The 19,955-nt window shown below is 42.8% G+C and overlaps 1 protein-coding gene across 2 annotated transcripts in view; it reads right to left on the bottom strand.

Moving 5' to 3' along the window:
• Positions 1-19,955, bottom strand: part of GALNT17 (polypeptide N-acetylgalactosaminyltransferase 17) — a 420,712-nt gene that overhangs the window by 250,576 nt on the left and 150,181 nt on the right. For both annotated transcript variants that reach the window (XM_080940615.1, XM_080940616.1), the window contains one exon: positions 16,049-16,232. In XM_080940615.1, the coding sequence (XP_080796741.1) occupies positions 16,049-16,232 (184 nt within the window). The remainder of the gene's footprint in view (positions 1-16,048; positions 16,233-19,955) is intronic.

Here is a 19,955-nt window from a genome sequence, read left to right as displayed (position 1 = left end):
CCTCTTCCTCCAGAAACATAAATTCTACCCACTCTAGGGACTGTGGTCAATATGATTATCTTTGGATCACATAATGACTGTCTTAGTTGGGGTCTTATTGTTGTGAATAGACATCATAACAATGACAACTCTTATAAAGGCAAACATTTAGTCGGGACTGGTTTACAATCGGAGATTGGCAGCATGGTTGGGAAGCATGGCCGGCTGCTGGTAGACATGGGTTGGAGACAAGCAGAGAGTTTTATATCTGTATCCACAGTCAGTACAAAGAGAGAGTCACACTGGGCTTGGCTTGAGCTTCTGAAATTTCAAAACCCACCTTCTGTAACATGTTTTCTCCAACCAGGGCACATATCTAATAATTCCACTTCCTATGAGTCTATGGGGTCCATTTCATTCAAACCACCACAATAATCCACAGCTGCAAAGGCAATAAAGGGGACTCATGAGACATCTCATTTCTAAAGGCACTAAGACTGATGACCTGAGTTCAATTCCCAGCTGTTCTATGTGCAGAGTAGGGCTACATTTACCACAATCAGCCAGGGCAGATTTAAACTCCATCTGAGTCATGGTATAAATAAGACTGTGCAAGTAAAAAAATTAAAAATAAAATAAAATAAAATAAACCCCTCACATATGTTTGTAAAACACTTGAGAGCCACAGAGAGTTCTGTGCTGTTTAGTCTTAACTGTAACTTGAAACAATCTAGAATCCCCTTAGAAGAGGGTCTTAATGAAGAATTATCTAAATCGGGTTAGTCTTCTGGCATGTCTGTGGAGAATTCTCTGTTAATTGATGTAGGAAGATCAGCCCATTGTGGGCAGCACCATTCCCTAGATAAGAGGTTGTGATATATTATGAACATAAGAGAAAAGAAAGCCAGCTGAGGTGAAGCAAGCAAGAAGGTATTGTCCATTCCTTCACTAATTTGATGCTTTAACCTGACTTAAATTTCCTTCCATAACTGTAATTGTAAGCTGAAATAAACCATTTCTTCCCTAATTAGGGTATTTTATCACAGCAACAGAAATGAAGCTAGAGTAGGCTATTTTTATTTTAAGCCAGGGGTCAAATATATAGTAAAAGTGCTACTCCTGGAATTATATCTCATTATGTTATCATCACAAAATCTACCGCTGAAGGAATCCCCAAGGCACAATAACTTTATCACATCTCCTTGACACAATTTTACATTTATTTATTCAACTGAATTACATATACTCTTGGTAATGAGATGATACTCAGAACAGTAGGGTTCAGTCACATCCTTTTGCTCTCATCTGATTCTATGCATAAGACTATTTTTATGCAAATGAGGTTAGGATGACATTAAACATTTTCTCCTGATTTTCCAAGAACAAATATGTTCTCTCCATATGTCCAATCTTTTCTTTTCCCCCTGTATTCATCTTCAACGCTCTGTTGGCTGAGCAGATCTTTTTTTTTCTCTAAATTAACTAAAAGAACATACCATCTGCAGTGTGAGGTGCCTGATCCCCTCTGTAGTACACACATGGTGCTCCCATGAATAGATAAGTTTAGTCTGTCTCTCCTGTTCTTCCAGAAGCCTGAGTTATTGTCCAATTTGACATTTCTGGAGATCCCATCTTTCACAATGTTCCATGGCTTTTTCTCAACTGTCACATTGAGGACTCTTCACAAATAGTAAAGGTCTCTACGCATAAAATACTTGTCATGAGAGCAGACATTGGGATCTGCTGATTATTGTCTGGTAGAGAAAGGCATTGACCTAGTTAGCTTTGCTTGCCATTTTTACACAGCCTATAGTCATTTGAAAGAAAGTCTAGATTAAGGAACTGCCTAGATCCGATTGGCCTGTGGCCATATCTATGGGGGTTGTCTTGTCTTGATTACTGGCTAATGCAAGAGGGTTCAGCCTGTTATGTATGAGCAGTGCCATTCCTTGGGTAGATGGTCCTAGGCTTCATTAAAAAAATAAACTAGCTCATGACTTAAACAGATGCAGATTCGCACAGCCAAATGTTGGACAGAGGTCAGGGACTCTAATGGAAGAATTGAGGAAAGGATTGAATGCCTTGAGGAGGATAGGAACTCCACAAGAAAACCAACAGAGTCAACTAACCTGGACCCTTTGCAGTTCTCAGAGACTGAGCCACCAACCAAAGAGCATACATAGGATGGTCTGAGGGTCTCCCCTCCACACACATACACACACATAGGACTGCCTTGTCTGGCTGCAGTGGAACAGGATGCACCTAACCTCATAGATTTTAGATACACCAGGGGTAAAGGGGATACATACAGAGGTCCCACCCTCTCAGAGGAGATGGAGAGGGGTGAGGGGCAAGAGGCTTTGGGAGGAAGGACTTGAAGGAACAGGAATAGCATTTGGGATATAAATAAATAAACTTTTAAAAAAGCTAGCTAAGCCTAGCCCTATCAGACAGCTATCAGAGTTCCTCTATAGTTTCTACCCTTCAAATTCTAAGACTGGCCAAAGTTGTCAGTTTCAGAAACTTCCTGGGACTTGTAAGTTGTTGACTTCCAGAGTCATTTGAATTCCTGTCAGGACTTCATTCCATGATAACCTATAACCTGAAACTCTAAACTAAGTAAATTTCTTCTTTCGCTGAGCTGGTTTTCATCATCAAGCTTCTTATAATAACAGAAAGGAAACTCGCCTAGCCTTACACTGAATTGATAGATAATGACTATTTAAGGAAAGTGCATGGATGTAAACACTTAAGCACTAGTTTAGAATGGGGTTTCCCTGAAGACCACACTGCTTCAATGAGAAGCGATACACTAAGAACTCTCCCCACAAAACTTGCCAATTCGGGGTTCCATTGCTGGAATCCCTCAGAGAACATGAGAATTTCTAAGTATGTGATAAGCTGAGTGAACCCCTCTTTATAGTGACAAATCTTTCTGTTGAGTGACTTTTCCTGAGAAGAACTGAACAAACTTCTACTGGTGCTAGACAGGGTACCAAAGACAGACCAAAGTAACAATTCAACAAGAGTCCAACTTGATAAACCAATGAGTTTGATGAAGTTATATAGAAACATGGGTGAGGAATGGTTTACAAATGCATACACAATTAATTCAAAGGTATATTTGTCACTGAAAAAAACCACTCTAGAATGTGTAATGACTCACAAACGCTCCATCCCTCAATCTCTGTGAAAGCCGGTTGGCTGATGGGAGACTCTCTGCTCCCCAGTAGTCTTCACTGGTTATAAAACCTTGGAGCAAAGACTTGCCAAAGTTTTCAGTTTCAGAAACTTCCTGAGACGTGTAAGTTGTTGACTTCCAGAGTCTTAATGAGTCTCCCTTCAGGACATAATATATCAGTTCATAGGAAATTGTTACTCAATACCCTGCAATACACTGTCAATCCCAGCATCAGCTTGAAGTCAGTTAATAATAGAAATTCATCTTTCCTATAGTAAGGAGTACATGCAAAGCACATGACGTTAAAACTTGATGCCCCCAGAGACTGTAAGCAGCAAAGAAAAATGAACTGTAATGCTCAGATCATTTTCCCTTTCATATTCATTCAGGATTCCAGCTCCTGGAGTGGCAGTACTAATATTAGCACAGACCTTTTCTTCCTAGGTAAGCCTTTCTGGAACCACCCTTTCAGACACACCCAATGATGTATTTTCTTGACTATTATATATCCAGTTGACAAAATAGATTAACTATCACAGACTTCTTGGTTAAATATCTCCACTGTAAAACTTCCTAAAGCTAACATTATACACGCGCGCACGCACACACACACACACACACACACACACACACACACACACACACACACATCCTGAGCAGAATAAAAAGGATTGTGTTATGTAAATAGTGTAAAGTCTATCATACTATGTACTAGGGATCATGTTGAATGACCCATCAGATTCCACAGTAGGCATTAGGATTTTGAGTTAGATGACTTAAAAACAATCAACAGAAGAAAATTAATGTATTAGGATATGCACATACAGGAAGGAAAGAATGGAAGAAGAGATAGAGATATAAAGTCAGAAAGATCTAGACAGATAGACTGTGATAGAGAGATTGGGATACAGAGAGAGACAGAGAGAAGAGAGGGGGGATGGAGGGGGAGGGGAGAGAGAGGGAAGGAGGATTGGTTGCTTGCGCAAAGGAATGCTCCTTTTCTCTAGGATTAAGAATTTCCCATCTGGAAATACCAGTGTGGGTGGAACTCTCCATTCTATAGACATAGAAGTTATCAATACCAGAGTAATTAGACAGTTCCATTCTGTAGGTGTGAGAGGTGAGGTTAGGCATGACTGTATTTAGAGAAGCTACCTGATGGGAAAGGCAGCATCTGAAAGCCTTGGACATAGCCTCCCACGATAAACAGGTGGGCTTGAGCCAGGGCCTTGCAGTACCTGTGTGACCTAAGTCAGGCTTCTGAACCTCTCCAGGCCCCCCTTGCCTCATTTATAAAACAGAGATGGTAACAACTACTTCAGAGAGTGGTTAAATTAAAATGAGATCAATAAAACATGCAGCACAGTGACAAAAACATAAAAGGCAGTCAATAAAAGGGAATAATTATTGTGCTCAGTGAATCAGACAGGCTCCTGAGTCTGGACCTATTTATTATTTCAACCAGCAAGTATTTATTGGACAGTTTCCCTCTGGGCAAGCATGTCTGTGAAAGAGAAAGTTGTAGTTAGGATGCTTCACATTTTGTAAGTCACTTTGAATCCAGGTGAAAACCAGCGGCTAGGGGCATGGATCCATGGCAGGAGTATCTTTGTAGAATTCTCCATTAAGGGTTTGGGGGCATGGCTCAGTGGTAGAGCCCTTGCCTAGGATCCCCCAGTAAGGGTTTGGGAGTGTATCTCAGTAGTAGAGCCCCTACCTAGAATCTCCTAGTGATGGGATAAAGGTGTGTCTCAGTGGTAGAGCCCCTGCCTAGAATTCTCCAGTGAGGGGTTGGGGGCATGACTCAGTGGTAGAACCCCTGCCTAGAATCCCCCAGTGAGAGGCTGGGAATGTGGCTCAGTGGTAGAGCACCTGCCCAGAACCCCCATCAAGAAAGCTAAATATGTGACTCAGCAGAAGAATGCTTGTCTAGAACCCCTAGAATCCCCCAGTCCTGCAAATAAGGAAACAAAAAATGAGGGAGAGAGGGAGAAAGGAGCAAAAAGAAACTAACCAAAGCACAGGAATCATCCAAGATACGATTCGGATTAAAAGGTCTTAGTCCTGAGGTCAACAATCACACATGTCCTTTCATGGGAAGACAATCTGGAAAGGCTCACGCCATTGTATTATACCATTACAGCCCAGATAGGCCCAGAGATGTTATTAAAAATACCTGGTCAGTACAAGTTGTCAGCGCAACAAGATCTAGAATCACCATAGAAACAAGCCTTTGGACATGTCTATGAGGGAGCGGTTAATGGAAGCGGGGATACCCCCACTTAATATATGGAGCACCATTTCAGGAGTTGGGGGCCCCAGCATGAACACATAAGAGAATGTGAGCTGAGCATCATCAGCATCTCTCTCTGCTCTTTTCAAAACTGTAGATGCATTGTGTGTGATCAGATCACGGCACTCCCATGGCCGAGCCTTCCTCACCATGACACACTGCATGTACCCTCGCTCTATGAGCAATTCTTCCTGGAATTGCTTTCATCAGGCATTTTGTCACAGTACCAAGACAACCAACTAATCCCACGTTGCCAGTACCTGCATAACTCCATCCTCCCTGCTCAGTCTAGACCTTATTCCTGACCTCCAGACCCTACCCTCCTGCGCGCACACACCCCACCGAGCTCAACACAACGGCATCCCACAGATGCCGCACCTATCCGTGCGCAGATCTCGCGTTGCTGGAATACAACTAGCTAGGATTCGCAGGGGGAAGAATGAAAAGAACGAGGAACTCTGTCTCAGGGGAGCAAAATGAATTTCGAAGAACCCTGACGTGAGGATTTATTAAACAGGAGGCCAAAGGAGAGACTGACGATAACAGCAGCAGGAATTGCTCATCAGTAATGCACAGGCTGTCTGAGCAGGATGGCGTGGTATGAAAGTCTGCACGTGAGTCTCAGCAATAGCTTTAATAAGACAGATTTCCCCATACCAAGGTGGACCCCCCCCCCCAGATTATGGGAGAACTGAACACCCAGTTCATGAATGCACCAGCTCATGAATTACATCAGGACAAAGGTTAGGAGCCAGGAGTTATAAAGCTTTGGCTGGATACTAGAGGCACCAGCCTCACTCATACACACTGGCAAATAATAAACGAAGCTAGACTGATACACATCTTGTGATCCTTCTCAAGGAAACAGTAGCCATGAGAAACCATGGACAAGTAGGGGTCCCATCTTCCGCTTGGGAACTCCATGAAATATGAGGCATGGGAGGATCCGTGCTCCTGACTAGTTAAATCACTTCTATTGTACATCCTTGAGCTTGACCATCACACTAGAGGATGGTTCGGTGTTACAGTGCCTACTTTTTACACGAGAAACCCAAGATTCAATCCCCAGGACCACAAATGCAAATTTAACTTTCAAGCTAGAAACTTTGGCGCGGACCTCTTCACCCATATCCAGTTCACTGCCCCGCTGTGCTACTCATTCTGTGGAAATCTGTTTTAACTGCCTTCTCTTCCTCTTCATCCCTATTTTTACCACACGTTGTCCTCTGATTTCCACACATAAACCATGGTTCAAAGGTGCAGGCAAACCTGCACATATGTGGGCACACATACAAAATCAATAAGTGAATGAAGTAACAAAAAAACAAACGTCAGTCAAGAGATGGCATGGTGGGTTGCTGCATAAAAGTGTGACGATCTAAATTCCAATCCCCAGATAGTGCATAAAACTAGGTTTGGAATGTGGCTCAGTGGTAGAGCCCTGCCTAGAATCCCCTAGTGAGGGGCTGGGGGCGTGGCTCAGTGGTAGAGCTCCTGCCTAGAATCCCCCAGTGAGGGGCTGGAGGCGTGGCTCAGTGGTAGATTACAGCACCTGTCTGTGCTAAAAGAAGAGGGGAGACAGAGATGGGAATCCACAGAAGCCCCAAGGCCAGCTAATGAGAAGAATAAGAGACTCTACTTCAAGCAAGGTGGAGACTGAGAAGTAACACTTGATTTAGTTCTCTGACCATGCATACACACACACACACACACACAGCTTTAAAGAATACCAGCCAAAGTGCTGGGGATGCAGCTCCTCACACCCTGGCTTTCATTCCTAGCACCATACAATACAGAATTGCTGGGATACTGGAGCCAGCAAAGAGGAGTCTTGGGATCCCATCAAGACGCGATCAACATTTAATGGGTCTAAAATTCCAAATACTTTGATTTGATCATCACATATACAAACATCCAATTATCACCTCACACTCCATGAATACACACAATTACTGTGTTGAATACGGAAGTAAATAAACAAGATACAATGGGAAACATAGTCATTTCTGCAGGGCTCTCCTGCTTTCATGGCCACTTGCTCTCTCCTCGTTCCCTTTCTGAACCTGGCCCAGACCCCTTTCAACAGTCCACATGCCTTCACACCCTCTTTGATATCCTACAGACCTAGATATGGCTTGTTCCTCCCTGACACACGGGGTTCTTCAGTCATGCAACTATTTTTAATAATTTAAAAACTTTAAAACAAAACAGAAAAGAAAAAAAATGAGATATGGACCAAAAGAACACAGATACAACCTGGGAAATAAACCACTCATATGAGAAACATCAAATGTAATGCATTCCTCTCCTCCCAAGGAGAGAATGGGGGCTGCTTACACAATTATTCTGAAGAAGCCGTTTTGTTAAAAAAAAAAAAATAATGATGTACAGACATTGGGAACAAAAGCCCCCAAACCTGTGCTACATCCTGCAGTAAATTCTCGGTGGATAGAGGAGCAAAGCATGAGACAATCAGAGAAGACAAAACCAGAACGGAATATTTATAAGTATTGGGAGGGATGCTATCTTCCTGGGCTTTAAAGCACTCAGGAAATGAAAAATGGAAAGATTGACAAAATCCAGGGGAATTTAAAATACCTGTCCAGCAGCAGAAAGCAAGGCACGGAATTAAAATAAAGCAGAAAGGCCACCTTTCGGAATGAGGTTTGAGAAGCAAAGGGGTTAAATTCACAACCACCTAAGATTTCGTTTGTATTCACTAGGAGAACAATTTTCTCAAGTGTGGTTAGAATTAAAGCAACTGGGGTTCTGTTTAAAACCATAATGAAATCCATTCACTTTAATCTGATCACAAAATATAATCCTCATGAGAGCTTTTTGGGAGAACTTAACACAGGATGCCACCCACTGGGAGATCACAGCCTTAGAGGAGAGGAAATGTTCTAGTCCTGGGCTGTTCTCTCTCCTGGGCCCCAGGGCTCATTTTCAGAGAAGTCCAATTCAGGGATAAGGCCCTTGCTACTCGATGGCAGGGAGGGCTATCTGCAGACAACACAGGTTAATTTGGTCACTTCATGTGACACCTTAAACTTGCAAAATGTGTCTTGATTTATCTTGCATGGCCGGTGGGCAATCTCCAAATCATTCCAAATGCTATTTTCAGATTTATTTATCCTACTAAGAGTTTCCAAAAACAATCAAGGCAGAAAACAGAATAGCACTGTCCAACCAAATTTTTAACCTTTGTCATTGTATCTAATTTTCTTGCATGTAATACACACTGTGTATGTGTGCGTAAGTCAGAGGACTGCTTGCAGAAGTTCATTCTCTCCTTCTACTATGTGGGTTTCAGGAATCGAACTCAGGTCACTTGGTTTGGCAGCAAATGCCTTTGCTCCCTGAGCCGTCTCGTCAGCCTACATTTTATGCTTGTATCGTGTAGATACTGCATTTTGCTCACAGTTTCCCTGAAATTTTATAGACTTATATTTTGCTTTAGTTGAGCTTTTATTAAAGCAGAGCATAAACCATCTCATATCTCTTCTGTAATCCGTTTTTCCAAACAACAACGACCAAGGAGTGATTTCTTGCTTTTGTTTGTTTGGTATTACTATATTAAAAAAAGTTCTGTGTGTACATATGTGTAGAGTGTGCCTGTGCATATATGTTGAGTGTCTTCTCCCATGGGTTCTCTACCTTAACTTTTTAAAACTGGACCCAGAATTCAGCAAATGTCTCAACTGGTTAGCCAATGAAACTCCAGAGGTCTGTCGGCTCCCGTTCCAACAGTTGTCACAGATGTTTGAGTGCTAACATTTCTGACTTTGGTGTGTGCTCGGCTCTAAACTCAGGTCTTTGTGCTTACCAACTGAGCTCTCTCCCCAGCACTGTTTTAATTTAGTTTGCTGCACGGGCTAGTCTTATGTCAAGGTGACACAAACTAGAGTTATTTTGAAAGAGGAAACCTTAATGAAAAAATGCCTCCACCGGGTTGGCCTGTAGCCAAGTCTGTGGTACTTGACTGATGCTCTTGATTGATGACTGGTATGGGAGGGTCCAGCTCACTGTGGGCGGAGCCACCTCTGTTCTGGCTCTGGGTACTACTATAAGAAAACAGGCATGAGGAAGCTAGTAAGCAGCACCCCTCCATGGCTTCTTCAGTAATATTTGGCTGTGATGTCTTGCTAAGAGGTAAATCTGTATGGAATAATAAACAGGCCTGCCTTAGCTCCTGTCTTGGCTTCCCTCTATGATAGATGATGACCTGGGCTTGCGAGCCAAGTAAACACTTTCATCACCCAAGTTGCTTTTGGTCAGAGCGCTTTTCCAGAGCCGCAACCATAAAATGAGCACACCCCCAGCAACATGTCTGCGTGTGCATGCCTGTGTGCCTGCGTGTATAATTGCGTTTGTGTATATGTCCTGCCCAACCTCCCTCTCTTTCTATTCCTAACTAGAAAGAGTTTAATTACCACTGCCCAGTGGACTTTTTATTGGCTTGATACTATACAGGTACTCACAGCTGCAGTGAATTCTAGTACATGCGTGCAACAGCCAACTCCTGGGCACACGGCAGCATCTTATACCATGTATCTATCCTCAGGCTCCTAATCTCCTTACACCCCCCCTTCCACCATGTTGTCTAAGCCTTGAATGAGGGGTGATGGAGGTAGACAGATCTGTTTTCCCCCTCTCTAATTTTGCCAACTCCTTTTAATCCCTATTTATCCAAACAATGCTCTCAATGTTATCTCCCAGCCTTTCAAAGACTTGCCTATTTTTTGTTCAATTTTAAACTTAAAGAATTTAGTTTTGAGAATGGTTATTTCCATAACAGAAATGTTCTCGTTTTGTAAACAAAGCATTCTATTAGCCCCGGAAGGCAATCGTGGTTGTAAAGCCTTGAGTCTCAGATTTCTACAAATTCCATTTGTTATTATTATTAAGGTTTGGGTTTGCTCTGTCATTGCTGTTGTTGCTTTGTCTGTTTACTCACTGACAATAGACTCTTAACTCAGATGCCTGGAGCTCCTGTCCCTCTAGTTTCTGAGTAAGTGTGACTGGACTGGGGAGATGACTTAGTCAGCAAAGGGCTTTTCTGGCAAGCTTGACGACCCAAGTCTGACCACATGGGAATCCAGGTGTAGTCACAGGTGTAATCCCAGTCCCGGGGAAGTGGAGACAGGAGGAACCCAGGGCCTTGCTTGTCAGTGAGATTATCTTAATAGGTGAGCCACAGTCCCAGTAAGAGACCCTGACTCAAATAAGCAACTGGAAAATACCTGAGGAATGAGATATAAGACTGACCTACACCCTCCACAAACCCATGTATATGCACACATGCACACACACAGACAAGAACCGAGTAAGGCAATATTGGAGTTTACACAGCCTTGACACATCCTGGAGCCAAATAAGAGGAAAGCCTCAATTCAAATATTACCCAGATCAGACTGGCCTGTGGAGGCATGGTTCTGGGGGTACTGTCTTGATTATTAATTGATATAGGTTGGAAGGCTCAGCCCACTGTGGGCAGCACCATTCCTAGGCAGGTGGTCCTGGGCTGTATAAAGCTAGTTAAGTATGAGCCTGCCAATAAACCAGCATGGAGTGTTCCTCTACAGTTTCTGTTTTTAGCATTTCTGTTTTGATCTCTTCCTTTAGATTTCTGTTCTGTCTTCCCTGGGTGATGAATTGTGACCTGGAAGTGTATGATGAAATAAACTCTTTCCTCCCCAGTTGCTTTTCATTAGAATGGTTTATTACAGCAACAGAAAAGAAACTAGGAAAACAGAAATAGGGATATGAGTATAATCCTTCCATTCCTACTCACATCCAGCCATGAGAAAAACCTGTCCTGTCCTGTCCTGTCTTGTCCTATTCATGTCCTGTGTATTAGTATGTGGCTTTTCTTTTGGGCATCATATGACCATCTTGACTTCATTTGGGAATATAGATAGTACTTGGCCTGGTAGCCATGACAACAGCTAGAGCAAAATACCACAATGATAGATGATAGGTGGCTAGGTCTGTGGTAATAATAATGGAGTTAACATTCTTCCATAACAGAAGATAGCGAAGGCTCTTAAGTCCTTCACCTGGGATTTACTCATTACTCTTTCTACATCACCACAAGCTGCAAGGGATCTTGGGAAGTGCTAGACCATCTAGGAAGTAGAAGATTGACCAACTGAAGGCAGGTCTCCATGATGCATTGTCCATGAGGTGGCCAAGTACTACAGACTGGATTTTCTGTGGTACTACAGCTCTGGGGTCGTTCATGCTCCTCTAAGTAGACTATCACAAGTGCTCTGTAAGGAAGCCCAATAAACTCATAGGTTGACCAAACTGAACATCAGTGGAACCATTACTTTGGTCTGGCGATTTAGCCCTATTTGTGATGAGTAGACATTTGTTTGTGTTCCCTGGAAACCTAATGTAACAGTGGGTCCCAGGTATTCTTCTGCTCTAACAATCTGGCTCGTCTTAACTATGGACTTGGCAACCAGAGAATCACCTTAGGGGAGAAAAATCTCAATTGAGGAACTGTTTAGATCAGATTGGCCCATGGGCATGTCTGTGGCAGATTATCTTGATTATTACCTAAAGTGGAAAGATCCATCCTGAATGTGGGTGATAGTATTTTATGGGCTGGGCCCTGAATGTATAAAAGTCACTGAGAAGCACCAGCAAGTGAACGAGTTAGAACGTAGTTTTTCTTCATTGTCAACTATAGATGTGACATGACCAGCTGCTTGAGTCTCCCACCCTAAATTTGCTAAAAAGATGCATGGTACCTTGCAATTACAAGCCAAACAAATCCTTTCTCCTCAAAGTTGCTTTCTGTAAGGGTGTTTATCACAGCCATGGAAATGAAAACTAAATCAAATGTCCATCCACCCATCTCATGGGGGAGGTTAGATTTCAGTTTCTCTAACTGGCTACCATTTACCATTTATCCACTCTCTTTCCATCTTCTGAAGTCCCGTAGGTGTTGGGTGATGTCACCAACTATCTTGTTTAGTTTTCCTTTTCCATGCTCTGTGCCCTTTCCCCATCATATTAGCAGCTTCAGAGGGAACCAGAAGGAAATATGTGCTTGCTCCACTATGCTGTAGAAGATACTGAGACTTTCTACTGCAGAGAACCCAACCCAAAGTTTGCTTTCTGTTCCACTGGTCTGGCCCATTTTTACCTCCCTCACCCTGCTCTTCTTCAGATGCTTCATCCTATGTATTCTTCGAGCTTTGGGATATCATCTCAAGCAGCGGATGCTCAGACTCTTCCTTTATACCTTGTGTGTGCAGTTGCCATGGCTGCTGTGAACCACTGTTCCCCAGGAATGATGGGATGCTGCTCCCTTGAATTCTCAGCAGCTGAGATTCTCTGCAAGAGATTGGTGCTAATGTTTCATCATGGGGGCCTGCCCCTCCCTGGGGATCTATCGGCAGTAAATGGTTGCTGGGGAAAGTGAGGTTTTTGGTAGTGTTGTCTGTGCTTCTGTAAGTTACCTTAAGTAAACTCATTGTGCACCAAGAATTGGTGGAATCATTCTGAAGGCCTGACACTGGTATCTGGGATGGCTAATCTCAATTGCTATCTTGATGAGGTTCCAAATAACTATTTAAAATGAAAACCAAAAACACAGTCCTTAGGACATGTTCTGTGAAGGACTTTCCAGATGGAGGTAACTGGGATGGAAGGATTCGCCCCTAATGTGGGTAGCATCATCCCATAAACTGGGTTTCCATACTGAATAGAAAGGAGAAAGTGAGTTGGAAATCAGTATTTCCCCCTCTCCCTCCATCCTTCTCTCTGCTTTCTGATGGCAGACGAAATGCAACCAGCTCCTCCATTCCCCTGCTACTATACCTTCCCCACCATGATGAGATGTGTGCCTTTAAAATGGGAGCCAAAACAAATCCCTTCCTCCTTAAGTGTCTTCTCATTAGATATTTGTCATAGCAAAAGCCTCTCTTTTTGAGAGAACAGATCTTTCCAGGAACATTTGTACAACAGGGTCTCATACCACCTAGGTCACCTTGTACTGGAAGGACCTCCTTGTCTGTCTGTTTCCTTCCCCAGAGAAGAACTGAGTAGACCAGGCTATACCCCTTGCATTATAGCATCTCCGTAGTCTGGCTAATCTCTGGGTGCATAATAGATTCTCACTGATTTCTGTTCAGCTGAGCCATTTCTAATACACTGCAAGTTGGAGGCCTTTCCAGTCTCATAAGAGAGCAAAAAATAGGGCCATGTTTATTTGCCAACATGCAAATAAGAAAGGCTAATCAGAAAGCACCAGGAAGTGAAAACCGCCAGATGTTTTTTTTTTTTTTTTTTTGAGACCACAAGTCCAGGAAGACAAAACAGCATGCAACGGGGGTGATGTATATTTTTCCTAGCGATTCAAAATGAATGTGCACTTATTAGAGGCAGAGAGAGAGATTTAACGGGTTTCTCGGCTAATGCTGTAATTTTAAATCCATTTAAGATAATTTTCTTTATCTTGAATTTATTTTTCTCAGTAACCAGGATACTTAACTGATTTGCACAAAACCCATTTGGAAAAAGAAATAATCTACTGCATGCGAGGGCACATTCTAAATGGAAATAAAGAGACACTGAAAATCTAAAGAAAATGGAGATTTGAGAAACCAGAGTGAGCTCCTACATAGTAAATAGGGACTCTGGGAGCTCAGATCGGATGGGGGGGGGAGCTCTTGGCATTTGATGGCTGCAAAGGTTGGGTGAGTCACTTTGCCTTGAGCACGTGGACTGGTAGGTTACCTGTGTACCAGTGCATACCCCCACACCCACATGCTTATGAGCAGAAGACATGACATTAGGGGTATGTGTAGAGGGATGTGTGTGGGGAGTTTGAGGCTGGAAATGGGGGTGGTAGATAAGGCTATATTTCATATATATATTATGAAATTCTCAAGAACAATATAAAAAAGACCAATACAACAACAACAAAAAAAGAAATTTCCAAAATTCTTTGAAAGAGAATTCTGTGATGTGTATCAAGGTTCTCCAATATTTTTCCTAGGGATTCATCGTGTGGAAGTAAGCACCTAATCAATGCATGGAAGGGAACAAGAAAAGATTGATCAGCATTACACACAACTGTAAAACATCAAAAATAGCCTGTAGACCTAATGAGTCGTTCTAAATGCTTGTGGGGCTGGAGAGATGGGGTAAAAAAGTGCTTGCTGTAAAAGCATGAAGAACTGAGTTCGATTTCCAGCACCCACGAAAGTGCCAGCCATGGCAGTAAAACCCCGGAAATCCAACTCTGCGAAGGTACAGGCAGGAGGATTTCCTCGGGCTCATTGGCCAACCTAACTGAATTAGTGAGCGTCATGTTCAGTAAAAGACCCTGTCTCAAAAACTAAGATGGAAAGAGAGCAAGAATGAGAGTGGGGGGCTGGGGTGGGGTGGAGAATAGCTGACAACGGGGCTGGAGAGATGGCTCAGTGGTTAAGAGCACTGGCTGCTCTTCCAGAAGCCCTGAATTCAATTCCCAGCAACCACATGGTGGCTCCCAGCCATCTGTAATGGGATCTGATGCCCTCTACTCAAATACATGTCTACATACATATACATAAAATAAAATAAATCTTTAAAAAAGCTGACCTCTACCTCTGTCATCCACATGTATATATACTCACTTGCCTGTATATTCCACTACACACATATATGTACACACAGGAACACAAACATTTACACACATGCTTATGATATGATATCAAATCAAAAAGATAAAACTGGTCCGTCAATTACTCATATTCTATAGGAAATAGACTCGAAGATAACATTTTGATCTTGTCATATATTGGTACATGATAGTAATATTATCAGTATGCTGGCCATAGAGGATCATGTCCGTAAGTCCAACATCAGGGGGCTGAGGCAGGACGATTGATTATGAATATGAGGCCAATTTGAGCTATATAGTAAGTTTGGGTTAGCCTGAGCTACATACAATACATTATCTCCACAGTCAATAAATAGATGAAATAAAGTTCAACAGATCAATGATAGAGAGGCAGATGACAGATCTAGATAGATGACAGATAGACAGACAGACAAAAGATAATAGACATTAAAACTTCAACAACGGCCATGTTTAAGTTAGGAAACTATGGTAATATTTTAAACTTAAACCTTTTATATCAAGACTCTATACTTTTTTTGCTTTTTGTTTTATGCTTTTATAACATTTTTACTTCTTACTTTCTGAGATGATATCTCAGATGATACCCAGGCTGGTCTCAAACTAACTGCTTAGCCCACACTGGCCTCCTATCCCAGTCCTGAGCACCTGATACCCACCCTTGCCTCCATTTTTCCAGTGCTGGAGTTAGGGGTCTCTACCACCATGCCTGTGGTGTTAGAGATGGAACCTAGGACTTCATTCCAGAACCTATACTAGGCAAGCACACTCTCAAATTAAGCTACATTACCGGTCCTTAACTTTATTTTTAATTTAGCTAATATTTTCTAGGCCAAAAAAATTATAGAAGAGACAGAAATAAAAGATCCCCCGTGGTTACCAACAGACGAGAAAGTATCACACATTGAATCAAAGCCAGCCAGCTGCTCCTTTCCGGGACATAGCTGTAGCTTACTTGGTAGGGCGATAATCTGGAATAGACCGGTCCAAGGAGATCTTTTCACTGAGGTAGGAATTGTAGCCATACTTCTCATGAGGTCCTTTGGCTTTTTCTTCTTCAGAGGGGGAAAGGGTGGCAGGAAGGCCCCCTTTGCCTCGCCCACCATACCCTTCGATGAGCCCGAGGGATTTAGATAAGCCTAAAAGGAAGGAGGAGAGAGTTATTCCAAAAGACCTCCCCTAGATACACTACAGAGCTTCTTAGCACGGCAAAACGTATGTCAACAGTTTACATATGCTTGGAGACTATGTATCCAGAAGCAGGGTCTGGTGTAGCCCAGGATGGCTTTGAACTCACTATGCAGCTGAGGATGGCCTTGAACTCCAGATCTTGCTGCCTCTGCATCCCATGTGCTGGCATTACAGGGCTGCCCCTCAAGCATTCAGTTCATGCTATAGTGGGGATATTTTTACGAAGAGAAAGGTCCAGGCCATGCTGAGCTCTGAGGTTTGCATCTGAGTATCTACAGGAGCCCTGCCCCCTCCCTTGCTTTACTTCTATAAACACACGGAAACCAAGGCCTGGAGGAATGAAAAACCAGAGGAACCCAAGAAATAGGATGAATGTAGAGGCATTATCTCTGCCTGTCTCCTCTTTCTCTTTAGGACAACTACAGTCAGGTTAAGTCTGCGGCAAGGGGAAGGTCCCAGGGATCTCACAGACTCAGAATAACTATCGGGGAACTTCCAGGCTATGGTTGGGGGTGGGGTGGGGATATTGCTATAGTTGAACTAGAAAAGAACAGATTCATTTCACCATGAGTCTTCACCTAATCTTTTTATTTCAATTCCATCTCAATAGCAAAGAGGGACACAATGTGTTTGAAGATAAATTAGAGAAGAGTAAAGGACTATAAGGGAGACAGCTGCAACACACAGAAGCAGCCGCCAATCCCAGCATGGTGAGGGGCCCCTAGCCACTGCCACATCATTCCACAAAGACCTTGAGGAATAAGTGTACATGGTAGAGCTGTGAGAGATTGAACTCCTTAGCTAGGAAAGTGTGTGCTTCTTGTGGTCAGTGACTGCAAATGTGTAAGACTCTTAGTATATACGCACATGTGTGTGAATGCACACGCACACGCGTGCATGCAGACACTCTGAAGTCCTGGGAATTGAGCTAGGGCCTCTGATACAGTACACTGAATCACATACACCAGTTCCTTTCTGGGGGATTCTAGGCAGGCGCCCTACTGCTGGTGCAGGCCCCTAGCCCTTTCCTGGGTGATTCTAGTGGCGATTCATGTGGACAGTTTGAATATAGATCATCAGCGTCTCTGTTCTAAGAGTAGGCACCTACTGATCCTGAGTGGACCTGAACTTAGCACGGAGACATCCTTGGGCAAGTCCAAGTCAGCAATTCTTTGGGTCATGTGAGACTCTGCATCACAAAACACCAAGATGCACATTCTAGTGTAGATATAATATATACATGGGATTGTATTTGGTTAACATCAAAAGCAGAAGCAGCTTGGATCAATGCAGGGCAGCACTGTGCACCCTGTGGGCGGGTCTCATTTAGGGTGTTATTCTCATACTTGGACTCTCCGCTGGTAGCTCCCACTCCAGCAGAGCCCTCATCGATACAGATGTTCATTTCTCGCCTATATCTTGGTCTCCAGTCTCACAGTCCACTTCCTTGTGGACAAAAAAAAAAAAATTCCACCAATGACATCAGCATCGCCATGCTCAAACCGCCTCCCTCATCAAAAGCAGACACTTATGTTTGCTTTTCAAATCGTCTGGTGCCGAGGCAAGGGCATGTGCTCGTGTAACCCCATTGCTCAGGAAGCTGAGGCAGGAGGAGTGTGACTTCAAAGCTGGTTCGAGAAAATTAATTAATTAAAATTGCAAGCCAGAGAGCATCGCTAGAGGAGTGAAGGGGGAAAAAGAATTTAGCAATTCTTTTAACATGCCAAACACAGTGACCATAAGACCAAGGAGCCCAACTCCTGGGTATGTATCAAAGCAAAGAAAAATTATATCTACACAAAACTCAAGCCAAGTGCCCATAGCTGGTGCATGCATATCACCCAAATGTAACCAAAATATAATGTTGGCAAATGGTGGTGTACTTGACAATAAAAAAAAACCAAACAAACAACAACGACAACAAAAAAACGTGACCATGAATGGTGATAACAGATACTACATGAAGTAGACAGACAGATGATGATGATACTTGTCTAGATCACACACACACACACACACACACACACACACACACACACACACACACTGAATAGATGACAGAAGGTAGGTCATAGATGATAAATAAATAGGCAGATAGGTGACATAGGTAATAGATGACAAACAATAGGTAGATAACAGGTTGATAAATAGGTAGACAGATAATAGCTATCTAGATGCTGAACATATAGATATATGGTGGATAGACTGATGACAGATGATAGATAGATAGATAGATACATACATACATACATACATACATACATAGTCAGGTGATATATCATATATGTACACACACACACACGAAGTAAGGCTCTTTGGGTGCAGCAGGGTCACATGGTCTCATGAGAGCTGTGATCACAGAATGCTTCAAGTAGGTAAAGACTGTGGGATCTATAAAATCCTCTCACTAAGCCATAAACACATAACCTCTTGTCATGAGCCATTCTGTTTCTAAAGAGACAAACAAAAGGGTGCACATAAAAACATTGCTGTGAGGCACAGAAACACTCCATAAACTTATTTCAAGTTGCATAAAATGCAGAGCCGAACTTGTAAGGAAGGTAAACACACGAGATGAGTCAAAGGGAGAATATGGAGACAGTCTGCTGAGACAGGAGGGATGAGTTCATCATTAACTTAACATTAATGGCTAATGTAAAGAACAGGAGATAGCAGGTTCCCCAGAGAAATAAAATGGAAAGAGATATCTCTGTAAAAATTGGGATTCCCTTAGAAAATATAGCTAGAAAGGAATTATTATCATTTTAGTGAAGGGCTGGGCTGGCTCATTAGTATCTGACTCATTTCTAGGACATTTGTCTTTCAGTGAGGGATTGTAGCTCAGTGGTAGAGCCCCTGCCTAGAATCCCCCAGTGAGGGGCTGGGGGTGTGGCTCAGTGGTAGAGCTCCTGCCCAGAATCTTCCAGTGAGGGGCTGGGGGCGTGGCTCACTGACCAAACAGTGTAATAAAGTTGGTGTACTTCAAATCCCACAAATAGACTGTCTCAGAATCAAAGTAGATAGTACCTGAGGAATGATGGTCAGGGTTGACCACTGGCTTTCACATTCAAACATACATACATGTATATGAGCACATGTGCGCAAGTATGCACACACACACACACACACACAAAAATAACAAAGATTAAGAATGTATGCACACTCTATCAAGGACATGGGGAATTTGGTTCCTAATGCAATGTTTTTTTTTTTTTTTTCTCCTTGTCTTTTTTATTTTCCCATCACGTGGCATAATTTCTTTCCAGTATAAAGAATCCCACCTAACAGCCTCACAAAAAAAAAAAAAAAAAAAAATACACCTCCCAGTACAATGTGACAACTATGAATTATATATTTCGTGGTCCACGTGTTTCCATTTCCCCCCCCCCAATTTCATCTGTCAGAAAGGCGCAACAAGGCAACACAAATTTCCTCTGGATTGTAATGTGCTGGCTTAGCAGGCACCACGAAACCACCGGCAAAAGCAAATGAGGGTTCAAGTCCACGGAAGAAGGCCGAGTGGCTGGAGGAAGGAACAGTTTATTCTAACTCACAGGCTGAGAGCATGCCCTCACACTCAGTGAAGGAATGGTGGACAGGGTGTGGAGGAGCTGGTCACACTACATCCTCAGGACGCGGGGATGCTGAAGCCCAGTTCTGTCTCTCCGGGT

Source organism: Micromys minutus, assembly GCF_963924665.1.
Source record: "Micromys minutus genome assembly, chromosome: 29".
In the NCBI taxonomy this organism is placed as follows: Eukaryota; Metazoa; Chordata; class Mammalia; order Rodentia; family Muridae; genus Micromys; species Micromys minutus.
Note: the sequence above shows the minus strand (reverse complement) of the source record. Positions and strands in the feature narration are given on the sequence as shown.